Source organism: Sarcophilus harrisii, chromosome 1 (genome assembly GCF_902635505.1).
Source record: "Sarcophilus harrisii chromosome 1, mSarHar1.11, whole genome shotgun sequence".
NCBI classification, from domain to species: Eukaryota; Metazoa; Chordata; class Mammalia; order Dasyuromorphia; family Dasyuridae; genus Sarcophilus; species Sarcophilus harrisii.
In genome coordinates, this window is record NC_045426.1 from 487916976 (window position 1) to 487934410 (window position 17435).

Consider the following 17435-nt stretch of genomic DNA (forward strand, 5'->3'; position numbering starts at 1 on the left):
ATGATTTAAAAAAAAAAAAAAATACTCCAAGCTGCCAATTGCAGGTATTTGCTGGACATGTCTGATTTTATTTAGGGTTTTATTGAATATCTCTGGCCTTACAGTCTGGTCTTTTTCATAAGAAATGTCAGCAAAGTCTTTGAATTAATGGACTGTGAAGTGCTCAGAAACATACCATTTCAAAAAGTATCCTGCAAGGATGTGACACTAATGGGAGGTGACCCATGAGTTTATAAGAGAATACCCCATCCTAACTACAAAGAAATTAAGATAACAGCCCAAGCACAATCTTTTTGAACAAAGACCTGTCAAAGAAAGGGAAGTGAAAATGAGTAGAAAAGGTAAGAATTAAAGTAAAATTAAACCATCAAAACATGTTCAAGCTTAGTTTACTATCCTGAAAGATTGAGCTTTTCTGTCAAATAATGGAAGTATAGAGAACTTGTTCTTATATATGAGTCATTGAGGAGAAAAAGGGAAGGGAAGGGAGAAAGAAGTGGCTAGCCTGGGAACATTCATTACATGAACCTGAATGGTAGATGCTTGAATGTGCTTCCATGGATTTTGTTTTCTTTTAATTTTGCTATTTTGAAAAAAAAAAAAATGCAGTGTAACTCCTTCAATCTTTTTGCAATTCTGCATGGTTGAACATTTGAAATGAGTTTGTGTATCACCCTGAGGCACTGATTGAGACTTGATTGGGGCAAAGCAGACTCCATGTGCTTATTTTTATACACGTCATTTGGGAAGTTATATAGCCAAGGGAACAGAAAATGTGTTGCTCTATTGCCAAATTATCACATATCCTTTGATCCAAGGAGGAGGTGATGTTAATCAACAAGTTGCCCGACCTTAGTGCAATGGCAATGTCAGGTCAACTCGGGAAAGTGAAGAGGAAGATCTAAATACAAATAAAAAGAAACAACTCACAATCCTTATAATTATCATCATCTGCTGCTTTTCCCTCTTTTGGCAAAGAAACACTCCATCCATTTGCAGAAATCGCCTGCGGAAACGTTACATCAAAACTAATCACAACGATTAAAATCAGCTTTTCTGTGCAAGAGGAGAGTAAAAAGCAAGTTGGAGGCTGGAACGAGACTGGTTTTCCACCCCCCAAAAAAAATCTCAAAAAAAAAAATCCCTATATATATATCTATTTATCTATTTATAAATACATATATGTACAGCTTTATTTTTGAAGGAGATCAATTTTCTGCCCGTGTGATCAGTTAATTTGATTTAAGTTTTATTTTGGAGATTGATTTAGACTGGAGGTAGAGGCATGAGCTAATTGTATCCTGATCCTTGCCTTGAGGGGTTTCAAAGCCCTGGAGCAACTCTTCTCTGTATTTTGTTCTGTCTACCTTAGCCAAGCTATTGCATTTCTCTCTGGTGTAGCGAGCTGAGCAGATCGCTGGGAGAGAAATCGGAAGGGGGGAGAGGAAAGGAAGGGGACTTGGAAAGAGACTTTGTGCTTCAATGTTTCAGGTAAGATCTGACGGTTTGGGTTTGTTATTATTTGCTAAGGAGGGTATGGCTGGGACTTTGGGCGCAACTCGCTTTTACGCATGTGCCAGGCATGGGAGAGAGCGCTCCACACTCTCGCACACACAGAGCCAGCCACGGTGGGGTTGGCAAATTCCTCTCCGATGAGCGGCGGCAGCGGCTGCCACTTCCTCCAGTTCTTTTTTTTTCCCTCCCTTTCCTTTCCTTCCCTTTCTTTCTTCCTTCCTTCCCCTCCTCCCTCCACCAAACGTTGGAAAAGCCAGCTGGAGGAGAAGGGGGGAGGAGAAGAGTGCGCGGCGGCGGGCCGGGCTGCCCCAGTCTGGGGTTTGCCACCGTGTGCGGCGGCGAGAGTTGCAATGCCCCTCCGGATCCCGGCGGTGCCCAGGAGCTGGAGGTGGCTCTCCGGGAGCCCCGTCTGTGCCAAGCGGCCGCGGCTCCCTCCTGGAAGCCCTGGGAGCGCTTTACCCCGCCCCCCCGCACCTAAACCCAAGCCCTGCTTTCGCTCCACCGGCCCCCCCCCAAAACCCTTTTTCTCTTCTCCTTTCCCCTCCCGGTCTGTCCCTCTGAAACACCCCCTGCCAAGTGCACGGAGATGGCTCATCGGGTGGCAGGCGGCAGGAGCTGCCCCCCGCGTCCCGCACCGCCCCCTGCCAGCAGGAGCGCTCGGTGGGGAGTGGGGGGGCCAGGCCCGAGGCCGCCTGGCTTTTGCTCGCCGCTGCTCCCCAGCTTCTGCCTGTCTCCCCGGTGCCCCCGAAAGCTCCGTGAAAGGCGCCATTGTGGCTCTGGTGCAGATGCTGCCCCGGGGCTATTTTCTTTTTTCTTTCTTTTCTCTCTTTTTTTCTCAAGAGGGACCTGGTCTCCCTTTTGTATGCAGCCGACTGCTAGTGGTTTCCTCTCCCCCCTGCAGTGCTGGTCGGATCTCTTGTGCATTCACCCCCTGGGCAGACACTGGGGACCTGTTAAAGCCCCCTTCTTTCCAGCTTCTGTCTGTCTGTGCTGCACATACACACACCCTTACACACACAACACCGCCTTTTTTGGGTGCAAACGTTTCATTTATTTTTTTAAAGCTCTCATTCCTCTTCCTCCCCCCCCTCTTTTCCTCCCTTCCGCGATAAAGGGCACGGCACATGCTCTGGATTAGAAGTCTCCTTGGGAGGCGGGGACTGGCTGCGGGGGTAGGGGAAAGAGGAGGGGGAGGAGGAGGAAGAGGAGGAGGAGGAGGAGGATGTGAGCCCTGCAGGTAATGGCTGTGGCTTTGCTGCGCTCGCCTCTTCCCTGCGGTGCCTGCAGCGCCTGAGCCCGAAGCCCGCATCCTTCCCTCCCCTTCTGTCTGCCTAGGTTCCCTTAAAGGGACAGAGCTTCCTCTCTGCCTCGCCCGCTTGGTTTGCACCCATGGCCTGAGGCGTAGGGAGTAGGAGCTCTTTGGCCCTAATCCAAACCCTTCCCCTAGGGGAGAAGGGGAGATTATTTTCACCCACTTTCATTGAAGTGTGCTGTGTGTGCTTCCTTTTCCTTCACCCCCACCCCCTCCGGGACTAAATAAGGACTCCACGTCTTGCCTGTAAAGACAACATAAGAAAATGGGGCTTTTCATTGGGAGGTCAGGTTAAAAGTGAAATCTCTCCTTTCTTTCTTTCTTTTTTTCTTTTCCCAATAAGCAAGAAGGAATATTTAGACAGTTCCTAGCTCAGGGAGCCCCATACCTTTATTCGCGGTGATAGATGAAAGTAACATGTGTCCACTGATTCACACTCCCCCACTTGAGCCATCCTACTACTTCTCACTATTCCCATTACACCCGCTAGGTCCTAGCTATTACGCATCTGCCTTTGTGCTTTCTAACAGTTGCACTGTAGTTGAAGTGGTCTTCTGTTATCAAAATATCTTTCAACGTGACTGCTCCGGAGGCTGGATGAGCGAGAGCCAACAAAGTTACTAAAGTTGCAAATAGGAATTGCTGCTTTGTGAGTCTGGGAGCAGCTCGCAGGAACTGTCCCATATCTCTGTGGCTTTGACTTCCTCTCTAAAAGGTGCAAAACAGTGAGCAAAAGTAATTTGGTACAAGTGCTGCATTATCTCTTAGATAATAGGACTGGTTGCTTTCGAGTAAATCCTCTCTCTCTCCTCTCTCTCTCTCTCTCTCTCTCTCTCTCTCTCTCTCTCTCTCTCTCTCTCTGTGTGTATCTGTATGTCTGTCCCTGATTGGGGAGAGTGGGGGTGGAGGAGAGACATAACAGTTTAACATACTCATTCTTTAAGAAATGTTCGCCTTCTGTTTTCAATCAACTAAGCTGGCAGCTAGAGATACAAGTTTATTTGAGAATACCCTCTGGGTACCAAGCAGGCTTGGATTGTTTTAGCAAATTAAAAATGAGCAAAATGCTTTTACCTTCTCAGCAGTAGACTCCTTAAGAGACCTCCTGTTTTGTGAGTGTGTGTGTGTGTTTTGAAAGAAAAACATTCTCTGTGTACCTCAAATGTGTTTTTAATGTGGAAGAAGAGAAAATAGAGGATTTTTTAAAGACTGAAACTAATTCTCAAAAAATGTAATGACATCTGATCTCCAAACCAAGGAGGTACCTAGTTTTTTTAGAATTTGTGGAACCTAACAGTTAAGCCATCTTTGTCCTTTACAACAAATCACTTTATTTATTTAATAAGTTAATGAACAACCAGCATGATTAATTTATTGCTATTATTTTTATACCACTTGGTGAAATAAAGGTGCTTGGGGTGCAAGAGAATGCACACTGATTGTAACAGTTTGGTTCAGGCTTCCTACTGCTCTTTGATTGAAAAAATTGTTAGCAGTTATTATAATGAGAGTAGGTTTGAAGTTTTCGTTATTACTAGGAGGAGGTGACCACATGGAATTTTTAAACTTTGAATCACAAAATAAAGTTCGTTGTTTGCTTATACAAGGCAACTGATACTACCTAAGCAAAATGGCATTAACTTAATAAAGACATTTCTAAATTAACTTAGTGTGTGATATTTTGTAAATTTACCATCAGAGTATTCAAAATGACTGCAGTGATTCTGGTGTATTAATTACGCCTGGAGCTCAACACATACACACACACACACACATATACACATACACACACTAAAGGAGCTTTAGCACATACACACTAGAGGTCTCTCTTCTAACTGGAACATAGTGTGTTTTTAATTCTTTCTTTAGTGTTTGAATACTAGGTTTGTATAGTTCTGTTTGTGTCCATCTTTACATAATAGCAATTTAACATCTTCCTTCATATTCTGTGATTTTTGGAAAGTTTTATTTTTATTCAACATATAGCATTTATTGCCCAGAATAGATTACATCCTTATTAGGAAAATGAGGGGAAGAGACTGACCCTTGATAATGATTTTTAAAAGATGAATCTAATATAAAAACATGCCACTTAATTTGTAAAATATTCTTTGGCCCTAAAATTATTTAATCTGTGCATTTTGTTTTCATAAAGAACTATTAAAGTTAGGGGAAGAGATATTATAATGGGAAAGATTCAGTGTCCATAAAGATCTGATTAAATATGCTCTCTTTCAGAAATGATCACTTGCCCTGGCATTTCTCTGAAAAGGTTATGCTTTTCATTTGAATTACAATTCAAACTACTGCCCTTCAAACATTTTTGTTATGATAAATCAGCTTCCCAAGTCTTTGTGTTATTTTAGGTTATGTTTTTATAAACTATATTTTTTTAACTTTTATGAACAATAATATCTTTATAGAAGTCTTTGTAGGCTCACTGACAATGTTGGCTACAGTTATGTATAATTGAATGAAAATGGGACAATTACATTTTAGCATCACAAATTCAGAACTTAGAAGGAGCTTTAAAAACAATAAAGGTTCAACTCTCTTACTTTTTGAGATGCGGAGAAATGAAGTGATTTGTGCAATCATATAGTTACTAAGTAGAAGAGGAAATTTGAACCCAGATCCTCTCTCGATAGCTCCAGTTCTACTGAACTTAAATAATGAACTCATACATGATTGTTGATGAGATTAAACTGAAGAAATGTTATGCAGAAAATGTAATTTAAAATGAAATCGCCTTTCATCACAAGCCACATTTCATAATATGAGATATTAAGTGAGAAGGCTTAGAAAGTTGCACATATTTTACTAGGCAACATTTCAAATGAGTTAGATTTATATCCTGAGTGGTTCTTTTCAAAACTAAGGTACCTAACATAGTGGTGATATATAGGATATGAGTCATATATAATTTTTCTATTTTGTTTATTAGAGAGTCCAAAAAATTTGTTCCCTTATTTTCCTTTACTATACTCTAGTGTAAAACCTCATTAATTCCCTGCTAAATTGGGATTTGTGATAATTTGGATAAGGATTGGCCTGCAGTTTATCCTTTTTGAAAGCAAATATTTTCTTAACAGGCAGTGGAAATCAATTGTGTAAAAAGATTTCAGGAGGAATTTCTAAAACTCGTAAGAGAATAAGCTTTTGAAGCTCTTTAACTTCAGTACTGCCTACTAGACTAGTTTATGTTGTCCACATGATTAGAAATTCTAATTTTATTTCTTTAAAAACATTACTTTTTTAAAAAACAAAACTCATGATTTGTTAAATATAACTGAATTTACTATTTCTTTATACTTCTTTCTCTTATCTTTCTGTAAATATACAGTTAGTGTAATATAATTTTTCTCTCTTCACCACTAACTTTTGCCTCTTTCATCCTACAATTTTAATCTGAATTTCATTCTCCTAATACTATTCCAATCTAGTGTGGCTTCAAAAACTTGTTTTATAACAATAACAGAACTGTATTTTGGGAAATTATATATATGTTGTGGTCCAAAATGAAATATAAAAGCTTTTGCTAATTCAGATAATGAGTAATCCTTTAGTTGAGGAAAAAATCCTTCAGTTAGGTGTAGCCCCTCTTCTTGTATTCTCCAATTTGTGGGTCAGCTTCTAATGTGATTCCTCACAGAATACTTAGCACTCACAGGTTCTAAGTTATGTAGGTCTATATTCCAAATGCAAAGGCTCGAAAGCTTCCACTAATAGTTTTCTTATTAACAGTTAGACAATAGACACATTTTAGCTGATAGCAAACATGCTAATATGGCACAGAAAGGATTATAGAAATAAAAAATCACCTCTCACCCTCCACCCCTTACCCCTACCATCACACAAACACAGAAATCTGGGTGTACTCTCTCACTAATACACATAACATCCAAAGGAATAGTGATCACAAATTGAGACTATAATTGTGGAGCACATCTGTAGAAAAAACCTGTAGCCAGGGCAACTCACCACAGGAATTGAAGTGTATTAATTTCCTTTCTTTCCTCATGGAGTCTATATGCTTTTCCCCTTTACTTACCAGGCTACTCAGATTATTCAACTGGGTGATAAAGTTGATAAAGTAATAGGCTTACATTCAAGAAAACCTGAGTTTATATCCTGCCTCAGATCATTATGACTTGTGTGATCTTGGGAAAGTCACCTAACTTCTTTAAGATTTGCTTTTCTATAGGTAAAATCTTACAGAGGTTGTTGTGAGAATCAAATGAATTAATATAAACAAAGCATTGTGCAAACATCAAACCACTGTATAAATATTAACTACTATTATTGCTAGGGCTAGTTTTCCTTGAGTCCATAGTCACCTCTTTTTCTTTTCTGCTAAAAAATCTACTTCTTCTCTCTTCAAATAACACTCTGTCTGTCTGTCTCTCTTTGTCTGTCTCACCATATCTATCTGGATTCCCCCCCCCCCCCAATATCTGCTTCTTGATAAGTGTGATATCTATCTCCTATTGGTTATATAACTTGATTTCAAAAGACCATGGCTAAATATAGGGAAGGAGTCAGAAAATTTTCTCCTCTTCCAATCCTCTGAGAGAGAATAAAGATTTGATTTCCTCTCAGAGGCTAAGTTCTTTCTTGACTGCTGCCTTGTTCCTGGTCTGACTCTAAGACTTAGCTTTTTAAAGTGTTATCAGTCTCTAGGCTATTGGCCAACCTCCTCTTCCAAATCAAAGAAACTTTTTTCACACTTTGTGAAATTATAATAGAGGATCACAGATGCATCTATAGATTTAGTTTAATAAACTTTTTGGCTGGGGCAGGTTGGTCAGAGATGAATTCCCTTAATGCATTCAATTTCTGTTCCCATAAAGGTCTCATTGGTAAGATATGTCTTTGCTTCCCCTCCCTCTCCAATTTGTTTCCTGTTAGAGGAAATCATAGGCTCATAGGACCATGGATCCAAACTTGGAAGGACTTTATTTTATTTATGAGGAAACCAAGATTGAGGCTAGGTCTCCTTCCATAATCCACCAAACATGCTGCTCCCATCTAAATTTATCCATTCAAACTCCTAGGGAAAATAGTATCAACTACCATCCTTCCATTTGTCTTTTGCATTTTTTACAACTTCTTGCAGTATGACTTCTAAGCTGATCACTTAATTTAAATTGCTCTCCGCCAGGTTACCAATAGTCTCTAAATACTCTTTCTTTAGTTCTCATCCTATTTTTCCTCTCTTCAGCTCTTTATACCTTCTCCTGGAAACCCTTTTCTGTTATCTACTTAACTACTTATTCTGGCATTCACAGCGTTCTGTAGTCCACTTCTTTTTAAAAAAATTTTTTTATTATTTCTTTTATTTACAAAACATATGCACGGGTAATTTTTTCAACATTTACCCTTGCAAAACCTTCTGTTCCAAATTTTCCCCTCCTTTCCCCAACCCTTCCCCTAGATGGCAGGTAGTCCAATACATGTGAAATATGTTGAATTATGTTAAATCCAATATATGTATACATATCTATACATTTATCTTGATGCCCAAGAAAAATTGGATCTAGAAAGAAAAAAAAAAACTGATGAAAACAAAAATGCAAGCAAACAATAACAGAAAGAGTGAAAATGCTATGTTGTGATCCACACTTAGTTCCCACGGTCCCCTCTCTTCATTACTAGACAATTGGAACTGGTCTGAATCATCTCATGTTTGAAGAGAGCCACATCAATCATCTTTTAGTCTTGTTGTTGAAGTGTATAATGATCTCCTGGTTCTGCTCATTTCACTTAGCATCAGTTCATGTAAGTCTCCCCAGGCCTCTCTGAAATCATCCTGCTGATCATTTCTTACAGAACAATTATATTCCATAACATTCATATACTATGACTTATTCAGCCATTCTCTATCTGATGGGCATCCACTCACAGTTTCTAGTTTCTAAACACTACAAAGAGGGCTGCCACAATTATTTTTGCACATTTGATAGTTTTTTTTGAGCACAGTTCCAAATTGTGCTCCAGAATAGTTGTATTTGTTCACAGTTCCACAATAATGTATCAGTGTCCCCCTTTTCCCACATCCCCTCCAACATCAAGCATCATCTTTTCCTGTTATCTTAGCTTATCTGAGAGGTGTGTTCAGTTGTCTTAATTTGCATTTCTCGGATCAATAGTGATTTGGAGCACCTTTTCATATGACTAGAAATAGTTTCAATTTCTTCATTTGAAAATTGTCTCTTCATATCCTTTGACCATTTATCAATTGGAAAATGGCTTGATTTCTTATAAATTTGAGTCAATTCTCAATATATTTTGGAAATGAGGCCTTTATCAGAACCTTTTTATGTAAAAATGTTTTCCCAGTTTATTGTTTCCCTTCTAATTTTGTCTGTATTAGTTTTGTTTGTACAAAAACTTTTTAACTTAATAGAATCAAAATTATCTATTTTGTGATCAATAATGATCTCTAGTTCTTTGGTCACAAATTCCTTCCTCTTCCACAGGTCTGAGAGATAAACTATCCTATGTTCTTCTAATTTATTTATAATCTCATTCTTTATGTCTAGGTCATGAACCCATTTTGACCTTATCTTGGTGTACGGTGTTAAGTGTGGGTCAATGCCTAGTTTCTGCTATACTAATTTCCAATTTTCTTAGCAGTCTTTGTCAAATAATGAATTCTTATCCCAATCTGTAGTCCACTTCTAAAGTAACTTTCCAGAATTATTTCAAACTAGTTCCCTTTATATGCCTTCCATTCCAGCAAAATTGAACTATTCACTATTTGTATTTTGGTCTTAGTTTCTCCACCCTTGTATAAAATGAAGTCTCTTTACACCTCTCTAATATCATCCTTTTGAATGGTGATGTTTAGCCTCAATAAGTGAAGACTTCAAATTGTACATGTTTGACATACATTGGATTACTTGATGTCTAGGGGAAGGAGTGGAGGAAGGAAGGGAGAAAAAACATTGGGGACACAATGTTTTGCAAAGGTGAATATTTGAAACTATCTATACATATGTATGTAAATAAAAAGCTTTTTAAAAAAAGAAGAAAGAAAAGGGAAAACTTCAAGTATTTAAAGGTCTATTCCATGGAAGAGGAATTAATTTGTTCTTGGCCCCAGAGTGCTGAGTGAAAATGATCAAGAGACAAATTTAAGCTTGAAATAAAGGGAAACATTCTAAGAAATAGTCATGCAAAGTGTAATGTGCTGCCTCAGTTGAAAGATAGTAATGGGTTCCTCCTCAGTCGATGACCATTTATGAATGTTGTAATGGTGATGTTCTTTAACAACCTATCTCCTATCTATCTTTCCAGACTTATTTCATATTATTCCCTTTCAATACTCATTGTATCCACACTTTTGGCTACCAGCTGTTTCCTTAAATTGATATCCCTTTGTACTGCCTGTCCTCAAACTTTCACCCCTTACAATCCCTAATTTCCCTCATGGATCAGATTTTACCTAAAACCATTCTAAATTCACTCAGTAGTTGTGGCTTTCTTTCTTGCATTTACTTATCTTTCTGCATTTTATAATCTCTTCCCACTGGAATATAAGCACCTTGAGGGCCAGTACTTTTTTTTTTTCTGGTTTTCTATTTCCAAAACCTTGAATGTAATTAGTATTAAATAAATAAATATTTATTTATTTGAATTTATTTGAAATAAAGAGGATCCCTTTCGTTTGACTGTGTCTAAAAAGAACTTATATAAGAATCTTTATTTTGTATTTACTAAACAAAAGTTGATTTTTATTATCAGTATGCAAATGGATATTGACTTTTTATCTATACAAATCAATTTCCCTTAACTCTCTGAAGAATAATAGCTAATGTAACCCAGGATAAGGTTACTCAAACTTATATCATTTTGCCATGTCATTATTAATGCATGATAGTCAGATTTCATTGCAGAGTCACAAAAGACCCTAGTAACATCTGGCCAAAATCCTATTTATGACATTGTTTCAATCACTGGCTCCTCTTTTTGCCAGAAATGGTATTTTCCAAGAACCACTGAATGACAAGATAGAAGACCCATATAAAACATGGATTATCAACCACAAAGAAATCTCCATACTACAGAAACAAACCCCAAAAGATCCTGGAGAACTTATTCAATAAACCATATTCTAACCAGACCTATCTCAAACTGAGCTGCTGCCCACAATCACCTAGATACGGACAGCATTGATCTATGAAAACTTGAGAGCAACCTTTTAAGTAGACTTTGCCATCCCAGATGCTCATGATCTGTAAACTATATGAAACAAAAGACTTTCAAAATACACAGACCTGGTAAAGAAAGCAAAATCAGGAGTTTCATCATCTTCCTGTTGTACTGCCTGCTAAGTTTGAGAAGCAAATTCTCTAAGTATTAGCTTCCTCATCTGTAACATTTGTAGCCTAATACTCAGAATGCATAACCTAAAAAGATTATAGATTTAGAGCTGGAAGGGACCTTAGAGATCATCTGATACAATCTACTCTTTTTACAGATGAGGAAACTGAGACCCATATAGTTAAGTCATTTGCCAAAAGTCACACAGGTAGTTAAGCACCAGAGATCGAATTTAAGCTAAGTCCTCTGGCTCCAAACTCTTCCAAGATATAACACTTAAAATACCGCATAGACATTAAAATAGGACTGCAATGTGGCACAGTGGATAGTGTGTCTGGCCTAGAGTCAGGAAAACTCTTCTTCCTGAGACCAATTTGTGTCCCTAGGCTAGTCACATCACTGTTTCCCTCAGTTTCCTCATTTATAAAATGAACTGCAAAAAGAAATGGCAAACCCCTCCAGCATATTTGGAGAGAAAACCTCAAATCAGGTCAAAAAGATTTGGATGTGACTGAAAAAAATTTCCTAACTTATATATATGGTTGTCTTCTGCCTGACCATTAAAAAAAAAAAAAAAAAAAGACTTATCTTCCATAAATGTTAAATAATATTTTTCTTGCCCTTGGGGAAAAAAAAAATCAATACCCAACATATATTCTGTTATGTAAAATTTGGCTTTGTTTTTCATTCATTGAAAACTGACTTCAGAAGTTGCTACATATACAGACTGCCACTGAGAAGAAAAGTTATGAATTGAAGAAATATTAAACATATTATAAATATATGTTGGAACAAGGAATAACCTATCTAAAAATCTTTTTTATATATGCTCCCTGCAGTAATTGGTCATGAGGTAGCTCTGTGGTAGGGTGGATAGCATGTAGGAGTTTGTATCTGTAAAACCTGGGTTCAAATCCTGCCTCAGATATATTAGCTGTATAACTCCAGTCACATCATTTAACTTCCTTCAGATTTAGTTTAATCTTCTTTAAGATGAGTTTTGTATTTACTTTCCATTGCTGTGAGACATAATATGTGTTGGGTATATTGTCAAATTTAAGTGTGTTTTAAATGTTATTATCATTTTTGTAGCAGTTTGCTTACTGGAAATTTATGGATTGTGATAAGGAAAAAAGTTTTGTCAATGAAAAACTCCTATTTTCTGCTATGTGCTACTCTTTAAAATTTTGTTATTTCAATACACACAAGAGCAGAAGTAGCATAACAGCTCATAAAGAATTTTTTTTCAAGCGAGCAATTACTTCCTTTCTCACAAGATTCCAAATCCAGCAGGAAGAAATCATTATTCAGACTGCTTATAGTTTTGTTTTGCTGAGTTTTTTTTAATCAGGTAGGCTATTTGGGAACATGCGACAGTAGGTCTGTGATAAATGTGGATGCACCCCAGGACTTCAAGCCTTTTCCTTTAAGTAGTCACCAAATTTAGCAGCCTTTCCCTCCTTTCTTTCATAGAAGCCCATCTCACCTTCCCCAGGAATGCAAACTGTGCTCAGCAGTCTCAAGTGTGCAAGAGCTTCTGGCTACTTAGCATGGAGAACAGCCGGTGTGATTCCAAACAAAGATTTCTCCGCATTTCTCCCCACAAAGGAAAATGTTCAGCAGTTCCTATAGGTAACAGAGAAGCTTATCCAAACAAGCCTGATATCCATTCTGTCCAGCAGATGGCAGTGGTACCCACTCACAAGCCAGGGCTTGGAATAGCCTCAGGTATTTCTCATAGTCTCAATCAAGTCTCCAGTCATCATTTCCCCCATCCGCTATGGAAGATGCCAGCAGAACTTGCTGATTTTCCTTCCATTCCTTAGCCCCAGCAGCACAAGCCAGGCTGCCCTAATCAAAAAATCCACAACCCAGAATTAATCACTGACCACACACACTCCTGCAACACATGCAATTCCTGCCTTCATCCTGCATGTTCCCCTCAGGTATCCAGAGTGAGTTGCAATAAGAACAGAACAGTGATTTTAATCTGGATTTGGACAAGCTAATAGAATACATTTTTACACATTCATAGTTCCCTAACTGTGCAATTTAGTCTCCTTGGAGATCACATCCCAGGACCACAGATTTTCAGTTAAAAAGATTTTCAGTTAGTGAAATCTCATTTGTAAAATGAGGAAAATGGACCCAGAGCTATTAAGGGACTTACTCAGTCTCATAGATAGTAAATAGTAAAAAATAAATAGATAGTAAATCTCGATATGAGATTAGAACTCAAGTCCTTTGCCAAAACCATCTTTTTCCCACCATACTACAAGCCTTGATGCCATTTAGCTGTGTCACTATGCTGATAACAATGATGATTCCTGTTATTTTATACAGTTAGCTATTTAATACAAACTGAGATTATTTTCTTTTTGTCTTTGAAACATATTTTTGATCTTTTGCTTTTATTTTAGTTTCATTTCAGAATATATCTTTCCTCTGCCTTCCCCATCCTTTGCAACCAATATTTAAAAGAGTAAAGTTCAGTAATTTTATTCAGTAAAATTCAGTAATTCAGTAAATTTCATTAAATTCAGTAAAATTAACTAACATCTTAGTTCAGTCTGACCATATATATGTAATATTCCAAGCCCACAGTTCCCCACTTCTGAAAAAAAAAAAAAAAAAAAAAAAAGGAAGATACATTTTCTCAATTCTTTTCCAGGGCCAACTTTTTTTTTTTTTATCTAAATTTTTTTTATTATAGCTTTTTATTTACAAAACATATGCATGGGTAATTTTTCAGCATTGACCCTTGCAAAACCTTCTCTTCCAACTTTTCCCCTCCTTCCCCTAGAAGGCAGGTAGTCCAATACATGTAACTATGTTAACGTATATGTTAAATACAATATATGTATACATATTTATACAGTTATCTTGCTGCACAAGAAAAATCAGATTTAGAAAAAAAGTAAAAATAATCTGAGAAGGAAAACAAAAATGCAAGCAGACAATAACAGAAGGAGTAGAAATGCTATGTTATGATCCACACTCATTTCTCATAGTTCTTTTACTGGGTGTAGCTCGTTCTTTTCATTAGTGAACAATTGGAGCCGATTTGGATCATCTCATTATTGAAGAGAGCAGGGCCAACTTTTTCCTCATAATTACATAGCATTCATTTCAATTTTTTTGTTCTTAGATTCTATTTACATTGTTGTGGTCCTTGTATATGTAATTTTTAAATTCTGCTTATTATATTCTGGATAATCTTAAATGTTTTCCTATACTTCATTGGCTTCTTTGTATTTATTTATTATGGTATAGTGATATTACAGTATATTTATGTGCCACGACTTGATTTGGCATTCCACAATCAATGAACACTTACTTTGTTTCTGATTCTTTATTACCTTAAAAAGCGTTGACATGAATAATTTAGTGTATATGTGTTCGTTCTTTGTGTCTTTGACCATCTTGAGGATATGCCTAACTATGAGTTCTCTGGATGATTTTGGTCACTTCTCAAAACATAATTACAACCTGTTTTCCAGAATAAACAAATTCAAAACTATTCAGAATTGCCTATCAGCAATCCCTGGACTTGATTATTTTTAGAGGAATTTGATATCCCAAGCCATCCAATCCAATAAACAGTTATTAAGGGCCCAATATATGCCTGGCAATGTGCTAAGTATTAGTATACAATGGATAAAAAGAAAGACAGTCTCTGATTTCAAAGAACTTACAATCTAAAGGGGAGAACAACAAACAAAAGGAGGCAGGAAAGGGAAGGGGCAGGGAGTACCCAACTCAGAAGCATACCCAACTCAGAAGCATTTTTTTCCTTTGAGTTGAAATTAGGCAGAGCAACAGATGCAAAGTGGAGTGAGTTCCTTTCTTGTGAAATAAATTTCATAGAACATACACACAAAAAAACTACAAAGGACTTTATTAAATTATGAATTTTGTGGGTCCCCAAATATTTCTTTTTATCTGAACCATTTGAGTATCTATTAAGCACTAACTGTGTATCCAGAATTTTGTTAGGCAATCACTTTGGAGGATACAAAAATAGTATGTCTCTATCTTCTAGGAATTCACACATCCCTTTCATGTATATTTTGAGGATGCTTGATTGCCTCTATAAAACATGGGCTAGAATCCAACCATAAAAATCACAAACTCTCTTTGCCTTCTTGAGTTGCCATGATTTTAAAGAAATTCTTCATACTATTGTACTATAAGAAATGATGAACAAATGGATTTCAGAAAAATTTGTAATAATTTACATGAACTGATGCTGAGTGAAGTGAGCAGAACCAGAAAATTGTACATAGTACCAGAACATTGTGCAATAATAAATTTTGATAGATTCAGCTCTTCTCAGTAGTATAGTGATCCAAGACAATTCCAAAAGAGCCGTGATGAAAAAATGCTTTCCACATCCAGAAAAAGAACTATGGATTCTGAATGTACCTTGAAGCATACTATTTTTACTTTTTTTGTTGTTATTTTTTTCTTTCTTGTGGTTTTCCCCTTTTGTTCTGATTCTTTCATAATATGACTAATATGGAAATATGTTTGATATGATTGTACTTATATAACCTATATCAGGATTGCTTGCCATCTTTTATTTTTTAAGCAAGAGATTTTATTCATTTTTCCCTTTTTTTATTTTATAGCTTTTTATTTACAAGATATATGCATGAGTAATTTTTCAACATTGACAATTGCAAAACCTTTTGTTCCAATTATTTCCCTCCTCCCCACCCCCTTCCCCAGATGGCAGGTAGACCAATACATGTTAAATATGTTAAATACAATATATGTATACATATCCATATAGTTATTTTTCTGCACAAAAAGAATCGGACTTTGAAATAGTGTACAATTAACCTATGAAGGAAATCAGAAATGCAGGTGAACTAAAATAGAGGGATTGGGGATTCTATGTAGTGGTTCAAACTCATTTCCCTGAGTTCTTTCACTGGGTATCATTGCTTGCCATCTTGAAGCAGGGAAAGGAGAAGAAGGCAGGATAGGAAATAAATTTGAAACTCAGAATCTTATAAAAGTGAATATTGAAAACTATCTTTAATGTAATTGGAAAAAATAAAAAAAATATTTAAAAAATTTCATTGAGGTGACTAGTCTTCTGAGGATGAGCTCCCAGAGCTTATGATTTGATAGCATAACCTTTGAGAATACAGGGCTACTTATAAATCCTAGTATAATGCCTCAATAGACTAATACAACTGCATAGACAGATGAATATGGGGGTTAGAGAATATAAGATTAAAACCCAATGAAGTGCTAAAGTGTAAGATTCAGATTTACAAGTGCTATAGGAGTAGAGAGACAAAAGTGATCAATGTGGAATGGTATAAAGAGGCTCTACTGTAATTATATGTCATAGAGGAATCAATTTAAAATTCATTACCATTCTAAATTTCCATCAGGTGCCCTTTTATATTTACAGCCTCACAAATCATTTTCGAAAAGCATTGGGTCGGTCTGCAAAGATTTGCATTGGTACCACTCATGTTTATCAATGACATTCCTTCCACATGATAATCTTTCCTTATTCCTATTACTATAGGCTTAGGAAAAGTTAATTGGTATTAACCCTTCCTGATTAAGTAGCCCTTCCTATCACACAGGTACAATAATGTTGTGCATGTTTGCTTTGCTCATTTATGCCTGTAGCATGGTTAAACCTAGTTCTTACTTCATAGATTTAGGACAGAAAGGAACCTCAGAGATCAGCTTGTTCCAGGGTTCTTAACCTTTCTTTTGTAACAGACCCTTTTGGCAGCCTGTTGAACCCTGGGGATCTCTTCACAGAATAATGTTTTAAAATGCAAAAAATGAAATAGATATGATTACAAATTAAGTCAATCCTATTAAAACACCAGTTTAAAAATTATAGTTTTTAATAAACAAGTTCTCACATTCCAGTTTAATAAACCCCTATTGGTCAATGTCTTCATTTTATAAATGGAAAAACTGACATCACCATGATGTGACTTGTTAAAAAATCTCACAGATACTACATGGCAATTATAGAATTTGAATTTGAATCCTATGATTTCTTTTAAACTATACATAAAGTTATGAACCAAAGGAAGTTTATATTTGATTTCTCACTTGTTTCAGCATTTATCTCTCCACACAGTTCTTCCTTGGAATTAGTAGGTTAAATGTGAATATTCATTAAGTTTTGGTATTTGCTCTGTATGTTAGGGATTCTTGTCCTCACTTTCCATAATGTTCCCTAACATAAGCTGGCAGTTTACCAATGATATGAGAGCTAGGAAGCCTGGGTAAAATTGAA

At 36.8% G+C, this 17435-nt stretch overlaps 1 protein-coding gene across 1 annotated transcript in view; it reads left to right on the top strand.

The window, feature by feature from the left end:
- The first annotated feature begins 1466 nt into the window (after positions 1 to 1466).
- The window catches only part of KCTD1 (potassium channel tetramerization domain containing 1), a 244298-nt gene continuing 228329 nt past the window's right edge, over positions 1467 to 17435 (top strand). Inside the window, exon 1 of the mRNA XM_031946494.1 lies at positions 1467 to 1491. Coding sequence (XP_031802354.1) covers positions 1483 to 1491 — 9 coding nt within the window. The 5' untranslated portion in view covers positions 1467 to 1482. The remainder of the gene's footprint in view (positions 1492 to 17435) is intronic.